Consider the following 24,909-nt stretch of genomic DNA (forward strand, 5'->3'; position numbering starts at 1 on the left):
TATTCCAGCATGGTCACTCTGGTCATGAGCTGTCTTTCCCCTCAGTGAGGCTGCAATTTTGCACGGCTTCCTGCCGGCGTGCTCACAGACATGCCTAAACCCACAAACATGCTCATCATCTGTGTCCCAGTATTTTATAGCTAATCTGTACCAGATCTCAGCACTAATCCCTCGAATGCCTGAGGATCAACATGATGGGCTCTTTAAGATGGACATGATGACACAAAAACACACCTGACGCAGGGGAACGCCAGTAAAACTCCCAGCGCCGCTCCGCAGCTTCCTGCTGCGGCTTCAAAACAATAACACAGAGGAGGGGAAAACAATTCTCAGCAAACAAGATTACAGCTGCACAAGCTTAACAGGCATGCAATTAAGTATATCTTTCAGACAACAAAGGCAAACAAAGAGTTATCTTAGTTTTTATGAGAACTGAAAAAACAAAAAACATCACGCATGATTTCCTGGCAATCTGTGGTAATCACCATGGAGAGCTGGTGGACCATCAAAGGTACAATCAACCACTTAAGACACACAGTCAGCTCTGTGCAGCACTGCACTGGCTCTTATTTATGCTCTGATTTCCCTTTTGGCAGAGCTGCTGTTGGTAAGAGTAACTGTATGAACAGAGAGAACAGACGTTTGTGGAGGGAGCCATCAACAAGGATTCAATTCTTTCTCCTCTGCCTGCTGTGATGACTGCTGTCTGCTCATTTGTTCACTCAGGTCTGCTTTGTCTGCTCTGTGTGTAAGTATGTGTGTGTCTCTGTGTGCGTGCACCACCATACACTCATTTAGTAACTGCTGGATGCACAGCGTTCCCACCCATCTCCACCCAGTCCTGAAATACACCAGGCAGGATGGTTACAGACACACAGAGACACATATACACGCAGGCCTTGTGAAAAAATAACTGAAGTAATCCTTTAATAATCCTGTCAGTGACTAGATACTTTATGAACAAAACAAAAGTGCTCCACAGAGGCAGCCCACTGGTGATTTCTTAAATGACTGAAACTAAACAAGGACTAACATCAGGGAGTTTTTCTCACACAACAGGATTACATTGGAATAACATTGGGTAATTTCTGGATGATTTCTGAATAACTGTTCTGGGTTTTACTCAGTGCGGTCATCCAGCTAATGTGTAATTCTTTTGACATCAAAAGATGAGCTTAGGCCTGAATAAAATGTGTCAACATAAATAATTAACATGTTTATGCACATAGAATAATATTCATTGTTATGCAGATGATACAGTTTTGTATATCTGTGGAGGTTCTCTCTCAGATGCACTTCATAAACAGTCTGCCTGTGATATTTTGCAGTTTCAGCTCACTCGGGCTTGTGTTGAACTCAAAGATATTTTAAATATTGGGAAGACAATTTGTTTTTTGGCTTCATTCTGGAACTTGAGACTTAGATTAGGGTTTTATTTTAGACACAAGACTTCTCTCTCTTTGAAGCCAGGATTAAATGATTGACGTCACCTTAACCACTTCATGACTGTGATGATTTGATGTACATGAATGCATCTGCACAATGCCTCAGAATGTTAGACTCTGTTTTTTCTAGTGTTGTGAGAATTATAACCACATTAAAAGCACTGACCCATCGTGGTTTGCATTACAGAGTTGGCTGACCATATCTGTCCATACATCAACTGGGTTATTGGTATCAGCCTTTTATTAAAACTATTGTGGGTAAACTTCTATTAGGGCTCACCCAGAATAAGAGTTATTCGTTATTTTACATCTTCTCCAGAATCATTTGCAAAAGGAATCTAAATTGAAGAATCTGTTATCTTTGGCAAAATTCAGGAAAATAGTAAATTATATGGTAAATGACTCCTTCGTTAATTGTCTGTTCTTAGTTTACATTTAGCCTGATCTTAATATCCATTGTCTGACTTTTTATTGTTTTGTTGTCTTGGCCATGTCGGCCTACTAAGAGAGAACAATATGTTTGCAATTCTTTGCTCAATGTATGGCGTTAGAGAAAAGGCCACGGGGTTATCTATATCAATACAGTTTATCATCGTCAGAGCATAAGGGTTCTTAGAAAATTTCATGGTAAACAGATTAGATTATGAGAAAGTTTTGAGGAATAAAGGAGTGACAAATCCGAAATGAACTGCTAATAATAAATGGTAATATCACTATTAAGTGTGGTATGTTAACTAAGTGTTATTAACAAATAATGAATATTGATACATTATTCAGGGTGGCAACCACCACTATCGCCTCACAGCAAGAGGGTTCCCGGTTCGATCCCGGGTGTGGGAGCCCTTCTGTGCGGAGTTTGCATGTTCTCCCAGTGTCAGCGTGGGTTCTCTCCGGGCACTCAGGCTTCCTCCCACAGTCCAAAGACATGCACATTGGGGACTAGGTTAATTGGTGACTCTAAATTGTCCGTAGGTGTGAATGTGAGTGTGAATGGTTCTTTGTCTCTATGTGTCAGCCCTGCGATAGTCTGGTGACCTGTCCAGGGTGTACCCTGCCTCTCGCCCAATGTCAGCTAGGATAGGCTCCAGCCCCCCCGCGACCCTCAAGAGGATGAAGTGGTTAGAAGATGGTGGATACATTATTCAATGATATTTACTAATTCAAAAGAACAGTAATTAATTGCTAATTATTAACTGATTGTTCTGATGACATATTATTAACTCTGAATAATTAACTGATAACTAACTGCTAATTGTGAATAGTTTTATCACTACCGACTGCTAGTTACTATTTTATTGTTATTTATTTGTAATTAATAACCATGAATGATGAACAGAGCCAAATTGAATGAGGGCCAACTGACTAATTAATAACTTACTAATTATGAACAGTTTTATATTATTATTATTATTATTATTATGTAATAACTAGCTTTTATTGATATCGGTAAATAATTGCCAATTTCAAACCAACTGATTACTAACTGCTACTCATAAATATTAATATAACCAGATCACCAGCTCAGCAGTTGGGATCTGGATAACTTGCTGGGTGGCACTTCAGCAGGGGTGCTGATCATGAACACTGAGTCAGACAGCAGGACCGAGGAGGACGTGCTCGCCCCTGTCGGTTGTATATGGAAGTGATCCAGATCATGAGGGCTGGACTGGATCCAGGTGCAGAAAAAAAAAAGCCTGGCAGGATCATTAAGAAGGAGCTCTCCACTGGAGAGCGCGCACACACACGGATACACACCAACACAGAGAGTCAGAGCAGAGCAGAGGAGCTCTCATCCTGATCGGTGCCAGACGCACGGTCGACTTTTTGTTTTTGCGCGAGTTTAACTACAGTTTTGTTTAGTTTTTTGAATTAAGGGTAGTTCATAATTCAGTTTGGTGTCAGGTTTGATTTGTGTCAAAGTTGTGGCTGGTTTTTCACGGCTATTTGGAATATATTTAAATATATAAGGTGGATACTTCACGACGCGCAGGTACAGTAAAGTTTTGGAATAAATAAAAACAGAATTCATATCACTCTGTGTTTTGTCCACAGTGTATGGGCAATGGTTAAACGCATATTTCCTGATTTTTTTCTCTCTCCTCTCCTCTGCTTGCAGAAGTCATCTTGAAAAAGTTCGTCCAGGATTGTTTCTTTTTGACGCAGGAGCGCGCAGCAGCTCGGAGCGCTACAACTTGTCGGCGAGATTTTGGGGTGTTTTTTTGACTTGAGTGGTCCCAGAAATGGTGGGGCACCTACATTTACAAGCGATGGATGATAGCCTGAAAGGAAAGAACCGGGAAGGGCTGCTCGACAGTCCGGATTCGGGGTTGCCCCCCAGCCCCAGTCCGCCCTTCTGCTCACTCTCTCCGGGTCTGATCGAGTCGCGCTCCGGCAGCTGCACGACGCCCGTCGAAAGCCATCATGGATACTATAAAAAGGAAAGCAGAGAAGGCAAACTGGTAAGAAACATATCGCTTTATTTACTCTATGATTTGAAACAATTTTGTAATCTGAAAGCAGGGACTCGGGTCTGTTTTGTGTCCAGAGTAATTTTGCAGTCAGTCACTTCATTGACACACTGAATTAAAGGATAAAAAGACCTAATGGCTAAATAATGACGCTGCTGTGAGAGAAACTGAAAATCTGAGAGCATTTTAGTGTTTGGCCAGGAACAGATTTCACTTCAGTCCCACTCACACAACATCTGGAAGCTCTCTCTCTCCCTCTCCCTGTCAGAAATTCCTTAGTTGCAAACTTCTGATGTTGCACTTGTGCTGAAGATGTCACCAGCCTTTAATAAGCCATTAAAATCTTTTCTTTTTTCACCCTGGTGCATCAGCTGGACTCTAACTACGTGCTGTCATAAGGGTCAGTGAGTTGATTAGTCCCGCTTGGGTTTCCAAACTGGGGTCCAGGGACTCCCAGGGGTCCTTGCCAGAATTCCAGGGGCTCCCAGCAGGATGACAGAGAGCTTTATAACACTTCACTCAGTAGCATTTGAGTGAAGGTGTGTACACCATGCCTAGTGTGATCAGGTTTCTGTCTCACAAGATAGACAGTAAAAATCATGGGAATGCTCTGTGATGGATTTACATGAGGGGGCTGTCATGAAAGGTTTGGGTCAGACTTCTTTTTCAAGGTCTCTCATGTCAATCACGCCCATTAGAGGGCCGAAGAATCTTAATGAGACACAGACAGTATGTAAGCCAGACTTTTGGCTCTATAAAAACCTTAAAATAAGCCACCAGCAGCAGGTCTGCATCCTCTGCTGGAACCACTTTAAATAAACAGAAAGACAAATTAGTTGTTTATTAGATTTTCCCAACCCATGTGGTATGTGACCCCTTAAAAGTGAAGCAATGTCCACTTGCAACACTTCTTCACAGGTGACTGGCGAGCTGTTTAACCACAGAATGATATCTCATTCTCAAATTGTTTCATTTGAGTAGTTTTTAAAGGTTTTCATTGGTACTCCTTATCATATTTTCCCGTACTTGTTACTCATCTGTGGGTGATCGACAGCTTGTTCCAACCCCCAAGATGGGGACCTCTCTGTCAAATGGGCATCTCATGAAGAAGACCCCCAGTATTTGCATTTCATAATTATGACAGTGGTCTCACCATATTAATACTAACTTCAGTACAGAGGTTTAAAATCACGTCTTGTGTTACTGTTTCTTAGTAGTTTGTGCACTGATACCTGACACCTCCCATGTATCTCGCTCAATCTGCGAAGTTTGACACCAAAGTCACTAAATGAAATGCTGAAAATAGAGAAAAGCTGAAATCAAGCTGCAGATGATACCGATTAATCTTAGTCTCAAATTGAATGAAAAATAATTGATTGATTAAAGCTAAAAAATACACCAGCATCTGGAAGCCAGGGTCCTGCTGGATTTATTAATGTTCAGCTCACCATGTCTGTGGCTGTGGCCGCAGCAGAGACAAAGTAGAAACAGGACCTGTGTGATGACAGCTCTCGCCAGTGAAAAGTGTGCCTGTTCACGAGAACACGATTAGATATCTGTCTTTGTCTGAGCTCATATCCCACCACGGACACCAGCAAGTCCATACATAAAACTGAATAAAAACAAAATAGTAAGTTCTTAACTTTAATTAACGTTCACAGGTTGTGCACTTTTTAAGTTCCTTGAATTATTTCCTGAAAATTCAAAATAGCCTATAGGCATTAGTACTATATTACATTTCTCTTAAATGTTAAACTACATAATATTTCCAGCAATACATGCAAAAACTATACTATAAATTGGCCACACAAACAGTCAGTACACCTATTTTAGCACTTATTCAGCTGAGAACAGACATGATACTACACATAGTAGACTATACTCCATGGAAACTGGATAATTGATGGTGCCCAAAGCATTTCAGTGACACATACGGCAGTGATTTGTGTCACTCATGACAAGACTGATTTGATTGAAAATCATTTCCAGGTCACTCCCAGTTTCAAAAGTCTTACAGAACATGTCTGCACACGTCAAGGTGGCTTTTAGAGTGTCTGAGGGAGGCCTCAGAAATGCAGCACTTCATCCTGGGAGTTGCGTGACATTGGTTTGATGAAGCCTGAAACAGAGAAAGAGAGAGATCCTCTAATCCTTTGGAGGTTCAGATTAGTAGGAGTCCTCTGCTATGTGGTTTTCCTTTTAAAGATCAGTCCTGATAGGGGGCTGCTCCTGCTTGTGTTTCGACTGCCATCTGTGGGCCCGTGTGTATGGAATGAATCAGACCTCTCCATCAGATATTTTTAAGTTACGTGTCTGTTAGCAGGACAAGAGGAGGCACATGTGTGCTCGATTTTTTTTTCTTTCCAAATCTATTTATGTGTTGTTTTTGTATGCCACCTAAGAACAATCCTGAAGTTCTATTTTGGGGAGCAGGGGGCTTGTTAGAGTGGCTGCAGGACATTGCATAAGTGTTTGATGACCTCTCACTTCTAAATAAAACGTGGAGTAACCCTCAGACAGCTTGTCTGTTTTCAAACCTGGGTCACATTTATGCAGATGTTGGATAATTATTCTTATATTTGCACTTCTTAACATATGAATTAATTAACCAGAGGGACAGATGCATGAAAAACATGAGTGTGGTCATGTAGTCTCTGTTTCTGAGCTGTAGAAGGTTGTGTGCATGTCCTGTTCAAGGATACCGGTCAAGTGTCGGTGGATTAGACAGGAGGACAGACAGGAGACAGATCTTATGTCTTTTTCTAAATCTGCCTCACCGTGTGATACTGATGCTCTTACATTAACGTCCTTACAAACACAGGATGTAAAGTCAGTTCACTTCACCAAACAGCCAGCAGTTGGAAAGTGTGTTTGAGTTGGCATTTCTCTCTGCAGCTCTGCATTGTGCATTGTACATTGTGTGGCTTGCTCAGCTGCAGACTATTTTTCCTGGGCAGAAATGTGCTTCCAGGAGGGGGTTATGCTTTGTGTGCTTACTGGGGGATCCACTGCCTCCCTGGAGGTGACCTACCCTCCATTCGCGAGTGTTTGCTTTGCAGAAGTTGCCAGAACTCACCGTGGAGAAATACCTGGGATGCTCTCCATGCCGGAGCAGCATGGGTAAAGACATACTTGTACAGTTTTTCAATTCACGAAGTACCAGCAGCAGAAAAGAAATGGCCTGCAGATTTTTTTTTTTTTTTTTTTTTTTTCAGTCTGGCGTGGCAAAACTAGCAGCTGTGCAAGTTTAGCTCCACCGCTCAGATAGTGTGTGGTGATGATTGTAGGCTGTAGGTAAGACGAGCTTCACACGGCGATCTGCTATGCCCTTGGCCTGTTCTTGCTCGTCCCCTGTAGTGGCATGTGCGCTTAACTGTGGCCAAAGCACAGCATGTGACAGCCTCCCCGCTGTAATGTGAGAGGTGCTGGAGTAGTGGTTGGGGTGCCATTTGATTCAGATCCGTCAGAGACACACATGCAAAGAAAACGGTCTATTACAACCTTCCTTCACAGTGTGTGTGTGTGGCAGTATCTGTGTTTCTGATTGGTGCAGATCTGTTTGCCCCCTTATGGCTTCACACGGAACACTCAGAGGTCAAGGGTCAGCATTAAAACAGACCTGGTCCCTACAGGTAGTTGAGTACAGTATATCTCTATCTCATCTGGTGTTGTACACTGTTTTAAACAGATGACCTGAATTAATCCCATGAAAACTGATGCAGTAACATTTGTATGATTCCTACAGGAACATCAGTATGTGTTTGTGGTATTCAGTGTTGGTTAACTGGACCTTAATAGGACCACATGGTTCATTGGATTACTTACATAGGCAGGGCTGTAGGTTTTGTTTCAATATTGGAGGGGGGCACAGATTAAACAGGGGGTTTAGGAGTCCTTCGCTAGAAAATTTTGAGCGCCAAACACTTAACTTTTCTCCATTCTGGTGATTTTTTATGCAACAATTTGAGCATTTTCTGCACAAATTTTATCTTTAAATTTGTCCCTTTCTACTTTCATGTTTTTACTGGGGAGTGCAAATGTGCATATTCTAAATATTGAGGAGGCAATCTACGCCTATACCTACAGAAACCGATTAGAGCTTAAACAAAAAATCAGCCAGTTTGCAGAAGTTTAGATACTATTTAAGGGGTTTTTACACAAAATGCTGAACACTACCTTGTTTGAACTTGTCAAAAATAAACAAAAGTGGTGTCATGCGATAGTTAGTTGAAAATGTGTTTTTTTATGGGGACTTTTGGTAAAAAAAAAAAAAAAAAAGGAAAAAAAAGAAGAAAAAAATTGTTCGATTAATCGATTGATTGAGAAAACAATGGTCAGATGAATTATTTGTGAAAATAAGGATTAGTTGCAGCCCTTGAACCTAATATTTTGGTTTCAAAAGTACTTTACGTCCCAGAAAGCATCAAACTGTGTGTGTGAACTGTGTGAAACAGCTCTAATGTGTGAAGAAGGTGGAGTGGTGACAGTGGCCACAGGTTAAGATGAACCTGAAGAGAGGAGACACCCTCTTACACAAGTTGATAATTTGAACCCATAGAAATCATGATTTTCATAAGAATCAAGAAATATAATGAAGACACAGCATGTGTCATTACTGACTAAAGCTGCAATGATTAGTCGATTAATTGTTTCGATCATAGTCGAATTGGTTCAATTTGTAGTCGATTGACAGAAAACTATTTTGATCATCGAATAATGATTTCAGAAGTTTTTTAAAGTTTCAATGCTTCTAAAATGTCAGAATTTGATGCTTTTCTTTGTCATACATGATAACAAACTGAATAGCTTTGGATTTGTGGGCTGTTGGTCAAATAAACATACCATTATAATGCGTACCCTTGGACTCTGGGATGGTACACAGGGCTTGCGTCACTATTTTTTTAGTCATTTTATTGACGAAATGACTGATAGACAAAGTAATGGGCAGATTAATAGATAATAAAAATAATCGTTAGTTGCAGACCTTTTACAGACTGTCTTTCAGTTAGATAACTTTCTCCCATGAGACCTCTGACCTCCCTGTGCAGGCTGGTAGGCAGAACGAGAATCTTTCAACATCACCTCATTATCGTTTTCTAACAGCATCATCTCCACTCAGTCTGGCTACCAGCTGCTCTAGAGACTCATATCAGTAAGTGCATTTAGCATTTCTGTAACTACTGCAGGGCCAACATCTGTAAGCCTGTTTTCAGTCTACACACACACACACACACACACACACACAGGTTGTGTCAGGGTCACACATCTCCAGCCAGCCAGAAAGAGATTTACCACCAACACTTAATTTGGCTGGACCCACACTGTGTAATTATCTGAATTAAAATGGAAGTGTTGCCCCGACTGCTGTGCTTCTTGTCTAATAGTTGTTGTAGTAATCATCGTGCCACGGACACATGAGGGCGGATCAAGGCGCGTGTTTTCCTGGAGAGGGTGGGGACTGCAGTGTTTTTAATTTGGGTTGCTGGCTCTGCTGAAACCCCCAACCATGCTGGGATTTTTTACTGGAATTCTTTGAATGGACACGCTGGCAGGCTGGTTACAAACAGTTCAGCAGTTCATGGATGTTTTTTGTGAGATTCTTTTTAACTGACTCTTGACTGTGTTTCCTCCGCACAGCTGCCCTACCTGCTGCTTAACTCCACGGGCACAGACCCAAAGACTCGCATGTACCCTGTGTTCTTTGGGGAAAGCATCGAGGTCAACCCCAAACCAGAGCAGGAAATCAAGTAAGACAACGCTGACACATAAAGACACAGAATTTGTTTGAATATGGAGCCCAGAGCACTGATTTTCATCAATATTGTCTTGTCAACACTGCCACCTAGTGATCAATTTCAGATGTGTTTCTAAAGAGTTCTCACCTTCTCCTGTCCAGGTGCAACTCTGAGGTCAAGTACGACTCCGACAAGCATTACAGAGACCGGGTGTACTGCGCCCCCGTCCCCACAGCCACCTCCTTCAGCGAGACAGTAGTGGCAGTGCGGAACTGCACTTGGAGGAGCTACAAGTCCCAGGTGTACCTGGAGCCGCGGCAGAAGCCAATCAGCTACCAGAGCACCACCATCATCTACCCGAAGCATGCCAAGAACACTTACCGCACCACGCTCAACTACAACGCCACAGGCTCCCGCCGCTGGTTTGTCTCCACGGTGCAGCTGGAGTCGAGCGAGGACACTAGTCCCTGTATCATCTACACAGAGGACCTGTAGGGCCCAGACGGCACTGGGAGAGGGCTACCTGGTGATCATCACGTTTGTTTTGGAGGACGAGGAACTTGGGAAGGCCCGTATCGAAAGGGAAATACTTAAAGTAATACCCGGAGCCCCTAAATACCTTACTCTGTTTATCTATACTTGCCATGGAGGAAACTCTGGGAACTCTTTAGTGACGTTTCACCTGAGTGTATTTAGACTTTCTACTGATGCAGTCTTTAAAAAGGGAGTCTGTCCTCCGGCAGTTTAAAGCTGCACTTCAATGGTTAATGTCTTATTTAATACAAGAGCTGACAAATTGGTGGCCTTTGCTCTCTTTTCAGGTTGGATTGTAACCTCAGTGAAGGTAACAGACTGTAAACGTCTGTGCATGTAGAGAAAAGTCGAGAAGACGTGGTGGATTTCAGCCGAGCCTGCGCAAACCCAGTCACACCAATGCAAAGCTTTCTAATATGGCTTTATTGCACTTGTTTTCTATATATCACAGTCCTCCCAGCGGACTTGGCATTGCAGGGCGGGGGGGGGGGGGTGTCAGTACAGCATATAAAACAAAATTGGACCAAAGATAGTTTGAGCAGTTTATATCTTTGTAATAACCCCACACTCTGAGACAGAGCACTTGATTTTGTTTTACAGTTTTAATTAACACACAAACAGCAGCCTGTCTAGTTTGATCAAGCATTTAATTAAACCCTCTACACTCTGCAAGGTGTCCTGTTTATTCAGCTGAGTGCTCTGCAGAATTAAGACTAATGAATAGAAGGATCACAGCACAATAACAGCAGATTGCCAGGAGAATAATTTTAAAAAGGGAGATATTTAAAGCCTCTGAAAACTTGGGTTTCAAATCTTAAATTGTCTGTAACATTCAATATTCAACAATACTGGATCACCGCAGTTATGGTTTTTACCTTATGTTAAACCTCTGTTAAGACTTAATTTGAATACTCTGGTTGAGATTATAAATGAGGGTGTTTTGGTAAACAGGTTCTTTTTAGCTTGTTGGCTGCAGAGCAACAATCAATGAAGTTGGGAGGGGGACATCCATTATTTATTAAGAGCTGAACACTTAAAAACTCAGTTAATCTGCTTCATCTGGACCACATCATCTGCTGTTAAAAGATGATTGAGAACAGACATGTTTTCAGGGCCTTTGAGCACGGTGGGTATTGGTTTGCTTTTTTTAATCAGTGTTTGTTTTTAACCCTCTTTGGTGTCAGATGGTGCAGCTGCTCACACAAGTGCCAAAAAGAAATAGCCTAGACAATCAGGGGGAAGCGGAAGCCGTGGCGTTCAGTCGTCTACTTCTCTGTGAGAGTCAAACATAAAAACAAGAAGTATTTCCAACTGGATGGTTTCGTGCTACAAGGATTATTGTTTCAAATGCCTCTCAAAATGAGGCTAACACTGTTCTGGATTAGGCACCAGCTATTCATAAATACATCACCAAGTTTGTGTGAAGTAGGCTAACTAGTTGATAGTTTCAAACTTGAGATATAGCCTACTAAATCATGTTGCACTATTAATACTTAAGAACTGTCTGCAGCTTCATCCAAAAAAGTCCAAAGTCACTGAAGCATCACAAAATTCAAATTCTAGTTTTAGTGGGATGATATATTAAATGTAACTAGTAATCATTTCTAAATGTAGGTAAGAATTTGTTTTGTTTATGCTAACCTAGCTAATGTGATCTGGTCATTTATTCTGATATTATAGTCAGGTTTTTTTTATTTAAAATCTTCCCAAATGTCAGGTCAGACATTTCAGTCGTATTATTACCTTTCTCCATTCTATGCATCAATAACTTTTTTAAAAATAATTTAAAAAAAAAAAAAAACAGTTCAAAATTAGTTCATAGGTGGTAGCTTAAACTCAAAGTACTTTGGTGATATTTTAATTCTGTTCGACATAAGGTGCATATTAATTTGGACTCGTCAGCTGAGCCATATGGGAGTTTGTCTTGATGTTGTTATACATTACTCCTTGGTAGAAAGCTGCTGCAGTGGCTTGACTAGGGTGCGTCAAAGAAACAAAATGGCGGCACACCATGAAAAAAAATAACGCATTATGTTCGGACATTAATCACATTGGGTCAAATGGGTCTAAATGGGTCATATAGCCTATAAGCAAGCTAACGTGAGCTTTGTCAGTTGGTTGTGTTAGCTAACGTTACGTACAGTCACTAACAGTTACACCTGGAAGTTAAACATAATAACCAGTTTCTCTATAAGAACTACTTTGTGTGATGCATAAACTTTAAATTTAGTGATGTGTTAATCTCCTATAAACACTAAACTCAACACTAAACACTAAACATGACAAGGCTTGAATTTATGAATAGCTGGTGCAGCAGAGTGTTCCATGTTGTTTTCAGATATTAACACACTGTCATGTTGGGCAGTTTCTGAACCGTTAGCTCAAAACTGTCAACCCCCTCTGTAATCAGTAACACGTAAAGAGTGGAGCAGATCTTCCCGTTGAAGATGTAAAATAGATTTTTATTGAGTGTTTTTATGACTTCTTTCTGTGTCTGTCGTATCCAGTATATATATATTTAGATAACTGAACATGGCAAATATTGAAACTTCAGACTTTACCTCAAATCTTCATGGGTATCAGTTTTACTTCATTGGAAATGTGTATTCCCAATTCTCAGTTGAGGTGTTGAACTTGCGGTCTTGTTATTTTTTATAGTTTGAAATACCCTCCAGATTAGTGTAAGGGTAGGAGGTACGTGGAGGGCACAAGAGGTGGTGCAACAGTACTGTAAGATGGGTACTGGGTTTTAATGAGGGAACAGTAAGTGGCAGAACAAGGGGAGAAATGTCAGATCGGCTCTTTAAAAAGAAACATTAATGAGGTCGGGAAGTTGTTTTGAAGATGGCTTTTTATACTGAACAGTAAAGTTCTTGGCAAGACGATGGAGAGTTTTGCTATGTGTAGGTGGTCTGTGAAATGTCAGAGAATGATGAGAGAAAGTTGGTGGGTGTCAAGTTAAATACGTTGGTGGTTTTATGTGAGATGCTTTTGTTTTTCCTAACACTTGATTTTGTTACTGTAAAATATTTTCCTGTTGTATATGTGGCATCGAGGCACTTCATAATTCTCTTTATATTTTTGTACGTCAATCATAGTTCTTGTTCTGATCAAAGAAAATAATTTAAAAAGATGTATATCCTAAATGAATAAAAACAAGCAATTCCCAAACCCTAATTCTGTTGTGTTGAGTTCATATTTTGCTTCATTTTGATCACACAATATTGCTTAGCCTTCTGAAAGAAAGATGTTCTCCAGCCACAGAGGGGTGGGTCACACACTTTGATTTGACGCCTCCTAGGCTGTGAAAATCAGTGTTCTTTCAAATGCAAAGGAAGCCTGAATATTGACTCCCAGCGAGTTTCTAAGCAGTAAATTATTTATTCATGAAGATTCTCCTCTAATGAGGGAAGTCTCAACAACAAAATGCTTTATCTGATGTCCTTAGAGATGGTTTACTTGTCCAAATTTGCTCTTCATCTCTCAATTACGATCTGATCAGCAAGTTCAGTTTAAGTCAGAGAAACTGTTGACTGTTCAGCACTCGTCTGTCCTGTTAAAAGACCGCAAACAAAGACACTTCTGGAGGCTACAAAATGAAATACTTCCATGGGGTAGAAGTAGTATATTATACTTTTATAAATATATGACTTTGTAAGGATGGGGAGGGGTTATAAAAGGCAAGTTGTCTGTCCTTCATAGGAGCTTAACGAAAGTACAGGAGATCAGGAGACCAGATGAGAGGCTCCCGAGAAGCACATTTGTACAACAAACACAACGATCGGCCAAAACATTAAAACCACTAACAGACGAAGAGAATAATCTCCATCATCTCATTACAATGTAATGTTCTGCTGGGAAACCTTGGGTTCTGGAATTCATGTTCGAGTAAATGCCACTTGGCACACACCACCCACCTAAGCACCATTGCAAAACAAGAACACTCCCTCATGGCAACAGGATAATGCACCATGCCACACCACAAAAACTGCTCAGGAATTGCCCAAGAAACTTGACAAACAGCTCAAGGCCTCGACCTGGCTGCAAAATTCCCCAAATCTAATCCAATCGAGCATTCGTGGGATGTGCCAGTACCTCAGAGACAAGTCTGATCCACGGTGAGGCCTTCTTGGATCGGACTTGGCTCTGACCTGTTGAGGCATGAACACAGGGCCTCTGGGAGTATCCTGGGGGTTGGTGGTGGATCCTTTGAGTCCTCTGGGCTGAGATGTGGGGTACTGGCACATTCTACAGATGCTTGATGGAATTGGGATCTTGGGAACTGGGGAGCCAGGTCGATGTCTTGAGCCGTTTGTCACATTCCTTGGGCCAACCCTGAGCAGTTTTTATGGTGTGGTTTGATGCATTGTCCTGCCATGAAGGGGTGTACTTAGTCTGCCAAGGTATTTGGGTGGCTGGCACTTATTAAGTGTCATCCACATGAATGCCAGGATCCAAGGTTTCCCAGCAAAAACATTACATTGTAATGAGATTATCAGTAGTACTCTCATCAGTTTTAATGTTTAATTTTATGTACTTCATCACGAGAGTAACTGCAGCATTAACAAGGGTCAAGACTGTATTTGTTACTTAATCGTGTTCAGTTATTAGTGATAAATTGTCTTCTCCAGAATTCTGTATCAGACATATTCAATTCATAGCTGGTAAAAATATGCTTATACTGCCACCTGGTGGTACTTGACTTTCCCTACTTTGGGCCTGTCAGACATCCCTGTGGGCCAAAATGAATAAAAGAAAGTGTGAGAACACTGAAATCCAACACAAACACACACCACTAAAATAACAACACTCTGAGACCATGAATGGCAATAAGCTTTTTATTTAAACATTAAGGCAGTGTCTTTTTTGTTTTTCATTTTTACACTGCTATCCACAAAGCTTGCTGGTGGGCATGTAGAATTTTAACCATGTGAATATTTCTTTTCTTTTATTTATTTTTTTTGTAATACCAACCTTGAAGCAAGCCACATAAATATTTACATCTCTTCAGTTTTATATACAATCCTTGCTATTATACAGTGGGTTATAATAAAAAAAAAATCATTATGCACAAAATGGTTGAACAATGTACTGTTTATGTCAATCCCCCCCCACCCCTCCCCCCTTTGACAGTCCAGGGAACACATCAGAAATCAACTTTGTCTTTTCATGTTTTTTGAATGATTATTTTCAGATCTGTGACACGACTGAAATCAAAACAAACTCTTAACAAAAATGGATGCATGTTAAAATTCATTTCAGTATACTTTTAAAAACAACACATTAGTCCATCATCGGTTTAGGGAACAGCTGGATATGGCTTAGTCTGTTTACCGTCACATTCTTAAATATCATCAGTGGATAAATGATATACACGCAGAGAGACCAATGTACAAAGCCTGGCTGTATTTCTGCCGTTTCCTGATGAAATTACAAACCCTCCATCAGCCATGATTTAAAAAAAAAAAAAAACAACCAAAAAAAACCCCATCAGACCTTAAACATGGCTGAGCTTTCTGTAGATGTGGCATGCTGGATGCTTCAGCACTGACAGGTAGGATGAAGGAGGGAGAGGAGGTAGTCCTATAACAGTCATGTTTGTGAGAATCCACTGTGACTAAATGAAGATAGAGAGGTAATTCTTTCTAAACCATTAAACAATCTCACTGCCATCGCTTCAGAGTGTTCAGTCAGAGGACAGAATTCGTCCCTGGTTGCACAGAGCCAAAAGCCGGACACATTTCACATCATTTACAGAGAGGGTGACCTTTAAAATACTGCAGTAAACTGTGAGAACATGTCAACTAATGTTACATAAAACTACCAGAATGCTTTCCGATGCCTTCCCCTCGACTTCCTCCGACCAGTACAAACACGGGGGTGTAATGAAGTACACTTGAAGTATGTCAAAGTGGAGAGAATGTTTGATGCAGGCCCAGCTAAGCTGCCCTGTGACACAGCTTGGTTTGAAGATAAATCTAATGAGTGAAAAAGTTAAAAGCTAAGGCTGTGATGGATTTGAAAAAAAAGAAGAAAAAATGCACACAATATTTTTTTCTTTAAAAAAAAGAGGACGTTTCTGTTTAGTTTTCAGATTTCCCTGCGTGGACAGTATAAACCCTGTCATGGGGGGCTAAAAGAAAAGTTGTGCGTCACTTGGTAACTTCAGTACTGTATATGTAAAATAAATGGCACTTAACACTAGGAATATCTCATAACTGTACAAAATCTGCCTGGATGAGAAGTTGGGTCTCAGCTCCTCTTCTAGGCAGTAAAAGGTCAGAGGTCAGGCCGTCACAACAGCTCCTAGACGGGATTCTAGCGGGCCAGCTGAAGCTGACACCACCATGGACCAAGGGTCATAGAAAGATGGCTTTTTTTGTGTCACCTCTTCAATGCGAGCAAACTCCATGTAATGCTGAGGAGTTTGCCTTTAAGCAGCTTTAAGGTTGGTCTGCACCTGCTCGAAGCGGCTTAGTCGTCGTTCACTAAAATGTGATTGTCGCTTTGAGTGTGGGAGCCATAAAGAATATCGGTGGCAAGACCAAAATAAACAGATAGGTGTTAAAGGATACCTCCACAGTGGGATTTCTATGCTGTTCTTGAGTCCATTTTTCAACCTGCCCCAGGAAACACAGATTCTTAAAAATGCCATTGTGAACAGACTGACAACTAAGTGCTTAATATCCAAAAACTGTTTCAACAAACACAGACATGGTTAATATAAAAACAGTGAGAAAGTGTCACTTGTTTCAGTGCCATCCATCTGGCAAATCATCTCTCTCCCCACGTGGATGCCTGAAGTCAACAGGCCTTTGCCTTTCCTCAGGAACCCCCGCCCCAACCCCCCAACCCAATATATGACGACATCAGCAATGAACAGCATGTTTACCCTGTAAACCAATGATATGACCCTCCCGCATAACAATCTCTGGCCCCTGCCCCTGCCCCTGCCCCAAAAAAGATACATCATTGCAGATAATAGACAACAAATGACACCATCAAAAGTTCACCATCAAAATGTACTAAAGGTCTCAGCTCACGTTCCAAACACAGGACTGGACTGACTGAATTTAAAGGAGCAAAATAAAGAACCGAAACAAGAAAAAAAAAACAAAAAAAAAAAAACAGGATGTTGATTCTCCTCCCGTTGCTTTGCACGTGTTCTTGTAGTGGTAGCAGTGCTCAGGCTGTCTGCACCTGGAGTTCACCGTGTAGAAACATGAGAGGGTCCTCGCTGTGCAGGGCTGCTGCTCTCAGGTCAGATCTGTGGTCAAAATCTGTCACTCAAGCAGCCGTCATCAGGCTCCTGACCGGACCAGCAACACGACCTCAGAGTCCCTTCTACATAAGTGTCAGCACATTAGAGCGGTACACCCAAAGGTGCAGGTCAATGTGTCTATATTGATAAGGCCAGTGAGGAAAAGTAGTAAAGTTAAAAAAAAAATAAAAAAAAGAAAAAGAAAAGAAGAACAAACAGAAAAAAAGTGATTTGTCCTTTAGAGTAGTCCTGGAGTGAATGCATAACACGTAAGTGCAAACATACACACACGCACACACGGAGCAGCAGTGTCTCAGCTCGTTGTTGCTTGGCGTCTCAGGTGTGTGAAAGGAGGAGGACACAATCCTTGCTTGAAAACTGACGGAGGAAATGCAGAGTGGAATGGTGTGGGTAGGTTTGCAGATGCCTCAGCAGGTGTGTGTGTGTGTGTGTGTGTGTGTGTGTGTGTGTGGCTGCTGCAGCAGCACAGAGTTGGTTGACTGTTAGCGGGTCTTGTGGTATGACAGATTTCTGGGTCACTCGCTGTCAGACAGTGTCTCGTACTGAGACATGAGTAGAGGCTTGGGCTCCTCCTCCCAGGACCGGCCCTGCCCAGGTCCTGGCCCCTGGCCTCCCAGCTGGCCAGAAGAGGGGGAGGGAGCAGACACCGTCCCACTGGGGAAACGCATGATCAGCGGGTTACAGGGGAAGGGAGTTGGAGTTGAACCTGCAAAAGGCAGAGCGACAGAATTGTTATGATGAGTTGAAGACATTTTCACCTTCAAGGCAATCACTTCAACAGATACTGTATCAAATCAGTTAACGCTAAATTGATCGAACTCTGAAACTGAGGTTTCATACCTGTGGATGAAGGCCGATCCTCCCAGACACGGTTGGTAAGAGGAGTCCTTCTGTTGCAGTCTCCCTCAGAGTGGACTGAGGATACAGAGGACGGTCTCTCGCCCCCTGACAGACCTGGTCCTGGAGATTTGGCCTTCCGCCCATTAGAGCGCCCGCTGCCCTTTGAGGACTTCCCCCCACCTGCAAACAGACGAAGCACAGCTTTAACCTGCAGTATACTTTTACTTCATACAAGACTTGTAACATTTAAGAGGGAAAGAAACAGACTAAATACAACTGTTACTAGAAGGTCACTCCAAGACCACCAGACCACCGCCAAGGTCAGAGGTCCAGTTTTCTATAATATGCTAACTTAAAAGTGAAACTACAGACACAGACCTACGTGCAGATATATTTCCAAAACTAGTAGAAGCTCCACATCGGCAAGTTTGAGCAACTACATGTGTATCCTAGAGGAGTCATTACACTTCTTTCTTCTTGGCTATGTTTTGTTACTACTGACCTTTACTACCATCTACTAGATTTTAAAATGTGTGACATTTATTCTGCCAAGGCCAAATGCCCTATCTCAGTATTTGAGCAAAAGTGAAAAATAATTTGTAAATCTGTGATACCAAACCATTGCAAATTTTAATGGGTTCTCTCTTAGCCCATGCTACACCCTTTCACCAAGTTTCATGAATATTGTGCCAGTAGCTTTTCTGTAATCCTGCTGGTAAACAAACCAAACCAAACCAAACCAAACCGAAAACCTAACCTCGTTGGCGGAGGTAACAAGCATACAAGCCTAATTATTAAACAGGCTCTCACTGAATATAGTGGAATAAAGTAGAAAAACATTTCCTCAGGCAGATGATGGTGCTGAAAAAGAAAAGGCACAGATATGTTTCGGTCTTAAACTGCCAAGAGACCCCTGCCTGATGATCTCAGGTCAGTTGTAGGAAACTAAAAGATCTGATACAAAGCTTGGCGCAAACCTGGAGAGTGAGATGAAGTTTACAGTGAAAGCCTTAAATTGTACCTCAGGACACTGCACATTACAGACTATATTGGGGTGAAGAAACCCGATAAAGTAGAAGTGTCTGAGTATGTCGCACCTTGTGAGAAAAAGTCTTCAACACGTCCGTCAGCTGCAGGCATACCAGCAGACACAGCAGCAGCTATCGGGTTCGCAGCGTTGGATGGAGAGCGTTCCTCAGACTCATCGTATTTGCCCATTAAGGCCTTCCTTATGATGGCCTCCAGGCCTATTGAGTTACCAGGTGTCTCTGGAGCTGGGTGGCAGCGGACACTCACAGGTCCTGTGAAAGGAAGGAGTGATAAACAAGTTTGAGAGAGAAACAGAATGCACGTACAGAGAGTGCAATCACATGCAAAAAGAGAGGGAATAAAACCAATGATGCAACAACAAGAAGAGGAAGAAGAATAATGACAGTCACAGAACCACAGCATTGAATTTTATCAAAAGGAAGATAAGCAATGAAGAGACAAAACAGAGGCAGAAAGAGCAGAAAGAAAACAGAGCTGTGACACATCTTCAGTCAGGACAGGTTTGTTGTATTCTTGCTGCCTTCATATTTTAGTCTATCTGTGGGAACTGAATCCTGTAGGTTAGTGGTTCCTTCAGGCTGCCCAGAGGATGACAGGGTTGAGGAGGGGATGAATTTCTCTTAAGGCCTCTCTCAAGCATCTTATGTCGTAAGTGCCCCAACAATTTGCTTGTCTGTGTCATCTGGGGACACAGGTCAAGTTAATTTCCTGGGTAAACGCCACCTTTCACACCACCACAGGACCTTGTACGATTACGAGTTTCACAACAGCTCTAGTGTGATAACGAGCAGTTGGATAGAGAAGACAAAAGGTTAGTTTGCTAAGAGAAAGCAATGTTCAGGATCTGGGTGGGGATGTGGAAAACTGCTACCTTGCCTGGGTATTTGAAAATGCCGCAGTTTGCTAAAGCCAGTTGTAAGAAGTGCTTAGGTAGAACAAAGCACTGCTCTACTACAGAACAATTCCTCATGTTAAGTCCAGGTTTTGATGTTGGGGCTTTGGACAGCAGTGTACTTGAATCTAAATCAAAATGTACCTGTTCACAAAGGTACAACGGCATGTTGCCACCCAAATGAAACTGAACTGACACCAATTTAAAACTTTCTCACTGTCATTTTCCTCTCACTCAAAACACTGCTGCTTGCAGTTGGTCAACATGTTATTACTAATATATTGTCATGTGAATGATGTATTTCCAGTTTTGTTATGTCAGCCTCTTCATTAAATAAACAGACAGCTGCAGCTTGTACACTGGCAGTGACTCATTTTGCTGTATTTCACAGAAGTTGGTACAGCACTGAAAACTTGCCAAAGTTATTTTTGTTTGGAGAATGACTTGGAGGCTTAACAATCCTTCCATGAAGCCACTATCACAGTAACTCTCCATAACAACAGTATGCATGTGTGTGTTGACCCTCAACATAGATCCACTATGAGAGGCTGTTGTCTCACTTTGATCAGTTTAATAATTGATGAGATTTACAAAGTTTACCTGCAGTTGTAGACGCCGGCATATTGAAAATCTCTGTTCCTGGCTGACCAGCATCTGAAAGTGGGAACAGGGGTTATTTTTTTAAACTATGTGCTCTTTATTAAAACACGTGCAAGGTTTTCTTCTGATAACAATTTTTAATTGTGCACTCATGCCTGTGCTGAGGTCAGACTTACTGAAATCACCCTCATTTCCCACCACTGTCAACTTCTTGATCATCTCTTGTTTCTTTGACCTCACGATAGCGGAGGTGCTCTCAGTCAACTTGGTGAAGAAAGCTGGAGGCTGAGAGGCATTGGGAGGGGAGCATGAGCCCATTCTGCAGGAGGGGAAAGTAGAGGCAGGTTAACGCACACACATAAACCAAGCCCTGTGACACTACCATAATATACTTAGTGTAGTTTGGATGTTTAGAAGCAAACTGTTGGAATGTAAATATCTGTAGACAGTGTCTTTCTTTAAAGATGAGTCCTGCTTTTGCGTGCATGTAAATGTGGTAACTGGCATGTCTGAGCAGCACTTTGCAAGCAATTACCAACAATTATTTGTAGAGCTGCAACAATGACCGAACAAATGTTGTAATTAATAAAGTATTATTGTTAAGTATTTGAGCGCCTCATCCTGTCACACAGTGTAAACCATGACACCCTAAAATTAGATCGCAGATAACATTGTCTAATTGTTGTTGCTTATATTTGCAATCTAATTCTTTCTGTGACCACACAAGGTTCAAGACCATAGATGAGGGTTGGAGCATCAACTGGCTGGTAAATTGAAACCCCTCAGTCGTGAACAATTCTCAAAACTGGGACAGCTTACATTTACTTCTTACATTTGTCAAAAAAAATGCAGCTCTGTGATTTGGAAATTGCACTCAGTTAAGTAGCGATTTTGATAATATTTTGATTAATTGTGCAGCTGCCTGAACACCAAAATTCCAAAAGTAAACATAGAGGGACAATTTGCCCACCTGATAACTGGCGCCCACCAACATTCTCTGAAAGCCCAATACCTCTATCTTCAACCTCCACGCAACATAGAGGAGATGTCTCAACCTTTTATTGTGTGAGGGTGAATCTCATCTCAAGGTGGAGCTGTTATTTATGTGTAAATAGTCTGCTTGTTGTTGACAGATGTTTGCCTGCCTTGTATCATTTAATATTTGACTATGGAAAAAAATCTTTAGTTGCTGCTAATTCAAATATTATACAAGCTATATCTATCATAAAATGAACATTTACTACATAGTTTGGTTATATGTATTAAGCTTGAGTCGGCTTTCACGTACTTCAGCCAAGTTATACAAGCAACAAAACATATTTGCAACAAGCCGTGTCTGTTGAGATCAATGTGAGCTGTTACCCTTGCTCTCCCTGCTCGCTGGAGTAGGAGGCCCCTCCCTGGACCTCGGGTTCAGAGCCGGCCCCAGCAGGAGACACTGGTTCAATGCCGTCATTTGACACACTGACAGGTGATGTCTTTGCCTGAGGAGGAGACCTGCAGAGAATTCAAAGACAGAGTTACAGCATGAATGACGTTGATCCAAATCAAGGAATCATTTGTGAATTGTTGAAATAATGAACAAAAGTAACAAAGGGTGAAGGCATACATGGCAGACAGTGCCCAATACATTTAACAGTATTTCAGTTTTTCCAGAGCAATCATGTTTGACAGTGATCCCTACCGGTCTCTGTTGCGTTCCCCACCGAGGCCCTCTTGATATCGGGACCCTTGCGCAGACTCCTGTGAGGTGGGCGGGGGCTGGGAGGCACTGGGTGGACGGGTCAAGTCCAGGACAGGAGAGCCGTGGTAGCTTTGCTGTTGCTGCTGGCTCTGTCTGGTATAGTCTTTAGTTATCACCTCCTGTTTATGTAAAGATATATGCATGTAAGAAATGAGACAACATTGTCTGGCATACACCGTTCAGCAATTTAAAACCCGCTAAGAAACGTTCCACATAAATTTGAAGATATGAATATTGTTATGTTATTGTGCCTTTTTTGCCATTTGAGGTGCAGTTGGTGAGTGAACTTACACTGATGTGCTGTGCCAGGGTGACCACCCTCTGGCTGCCTTTAACACAGGGGGATGGGGGCTGTTGGCCTGGAGACAGTCTCTCCTCAGACGGAGGACGGTACAGACTGTGTGGCTCCATCTTCTGTTGAGCTGTTGAACAGACACACATGTACACCCATGCACGCACACACAGAGGCAAAAGTCACATCCACACATGGGTAAAAGTTAGTCCCATTTTTAGTCCTTGGAGACAAAATGTAAGCCCTAAAAATGTGCTAATGAGATCATGCATAATTCAGAAATGTCTGACCATCCATCAGGACTTGTGGTAGATGTGCAATTTAAACATTTCATGTAGCATCTGTACATGAAAGCTCAAAGGACAAGATTTCCTATGAAAATACCATGTGACGGTGTGTGTGACAAGCTACTTCAGATCTCTCAATTATTTATAATGAGCTCTTTGCATACAGACCAAGCATTGACCAGAAATGATGCTAAAATTGACTGGTTTTGCATCAGTGACTCAAAAATGAAGAAGTCACAGAAAGTCACCTTATAACCGATGTACTCCAGACCATGTTTCCGCATTAAACTTTTTTTTTTTTTTTTTTTTTGTAATGTCTTGGAGACAAGAAGAATAGAAATGTATTTACTGTATTCTATGAATACTAAGAACACAACACTTAACTCAAGATGGATCAATTAATGCTTAGCCATGAGTATATGAAATTATTGTTGAACCATAGTGGAAGCTCGCAAGCCTATTTCAAGCCATTTCCCTCTTGTGCATCATGTCCCACTATGTTTTCTTACACAACTCTTGCACTACAGTATTTATCTCAGGAGAGGATGATGTAAGTTGAGCACAGGAGGCAGGACTGACTGTATGGACTCCCAGAGAGGACGAGTCCCCTAAAGGGACAGGATGCTGTGGTTTTAGTTGTTAGCTAGCAACGCCTGGATTCATTTCAACAAAGGCTTACAATAGCCTGCATTTCCCTTGTGGTCCTGTCTACTAGTTTGTGAATGCATGCCAACATCAATGTGATGATATCAATAATGCTGCGTTCACACAGAGTCAGGCAGACAGTAGACAGCAGACTGAATACACATTTCAGCAGCACAGGAAAAACAAACAAACAAGCCTGACAGAATGGCAGGAAGGTAAAATGAAACATGCAAGATGATATGTTGCAATGGTGATGCTGTATTGTTTACAAACAATGGAATAAAATATATTGACGAAAATTATTTCATATTTAGTATTTCATGTAATTATTTTAGTAATGTCCAATAACTGCCCAGATTGCCTGGGTTATCTCCTTGTATAAAGGAGCTATGTTACATCCTGGTTGTAAATCCCATCATGGAGGATGGAAAAGCTAAAATATTTTAACTTTGAACAGCAATGCTGTCTACAGTTACTGTTGCTTTTACTATCCGCCTGCCTCACCTACTCATGTCCACTAAAGTGACATCCGGTTTGCCGTCTACCGTCTGCCTGATTTTATGTGAATGCAGCATTAGTCTGTCTGGCAGTCTTGTCTGTTTAGAGCAGCATGCTTCCTGTTGACTTCTGTACATACAAGAGTTGTTTTTTTTTTTGACCCACAACACTCATTTGAACTCAGCATGCAGTTGTCACTTGCCCCACAGGCTTGTAATATATACACATGTGACACATTGCTCTACGGCAGAAAACAACAAAAACAAAATCACATTCCAAATGACGGACAAACTCCCAGAGGCTTGATTGACAAAGATGTGTTGAGCTTTGGCATGTGTGGAAAAAAATTAACAAAGGGAAAAAAAACAGATCAGTGTAAATTACAGTGAGCCATAAAAAAGGAACATGCAGAGATTTGGGGGGCAGAAGCTGCAGTACCCCCCTCCCCCTGGATGGCTGAAGTCTTTTCCACATCCCTTCCCCTGCCCCACCCTCCTTCTGTGCAACACCGGTGCTCTTTGGGACCCCAGGAGTCTGTTTGGTGGTTGGTGGGGCTTTCAATGTTTAATGAAAGGGACCGTCACACCAATTCTCTAT

The 24,909-nt window shown here is 41.7% G+C and overlaps 2 protein-coding genes across 6 annotated transcripts in view; one reads left to right on the top strand and one right to left on the bottom strand.

Moving 5' to 3' along the window:
• Positions 1-3,169: 3,169 nt before the first annotated feature.
• rflna (refilin A) lies at positions 3,170-13,359 on the top strand. Its single transcript, XM_049579084.1, has 4 exons — positions 3,170-3,435; positions 3,562-3,904; positions 9,551-9,660; positions 9,810-13,359. Exons 2-4 carry the CDS (start codon positions 3,686-3,688, stop codon positions 10,141-10,143), a joined length of 663 nt encoding a protein of 220 aa, XP_049435041.1. The 5' UTR covers positions 3,170-3,435; positions 3,562-3,685; the 3' UTR covers positions 10,144-13,359.
• A 1,641-nt stretch (positions 13,360-15,000) lies between these two features.
• ncor2 (nuclear receptor corepressor 2) overlaps positions 15,001-24,909 on the bottom strand; it is a 108,120-nt gene continuing 98,211 nt past the window's right edge. For all 5 annotated transcript variants that reach the window (XM_049579067.1, XM_049579069.1, XM_049579068.1 and 2 more), the window contains 8 exons: positions 22,882-23,012; positions 22,531-22,709; positions 22,209-22,343; positions 21,023-21,165; positions 20,847-20,900; positions 19,402-19,605; positions 18,305-18,484; positions 15,001-18,170 (listed from right to left, as the gene is read on the bottom strand). In XM_049579067.1, the coding sequence (XP_049435024.1) occupies positions 17,980-18,170; positions 18,305-18,484; positions 19,402-19,605; positions 20,847-20,900; positions 21,023-21,165; positions 22,209-22,343; positions 22,531-22,709; positions 22,882-23,012 (1,217 nt within the window). In that variant the 3' untranslated portion in view covers positions 15,001-17,979. The remainder of the gene's footprint in view (positions 18,171-18,304; positions 18,485-19,401; positions 19,606-20,846; positions 20,901-21,022; positions 21,166-22,208; positions 22,344-22,530; positions 22,710-22,881; positions 23,013-24,909) is intronic.

Source organism: Epinephelus fuscoguttatus, linkage group LG6, assembly GCF_011397635.1.
Source record: "Epinephelus fuscoguttatus linkage group LG6, E.fuscoguttatus.final_Chr_v1".
NCBI lineage: Eukaryota > Metazoa > Chordata > Actinopteri > Perciformes > Serranidae > Epinephelus > Epinephelus fuscoguttatus.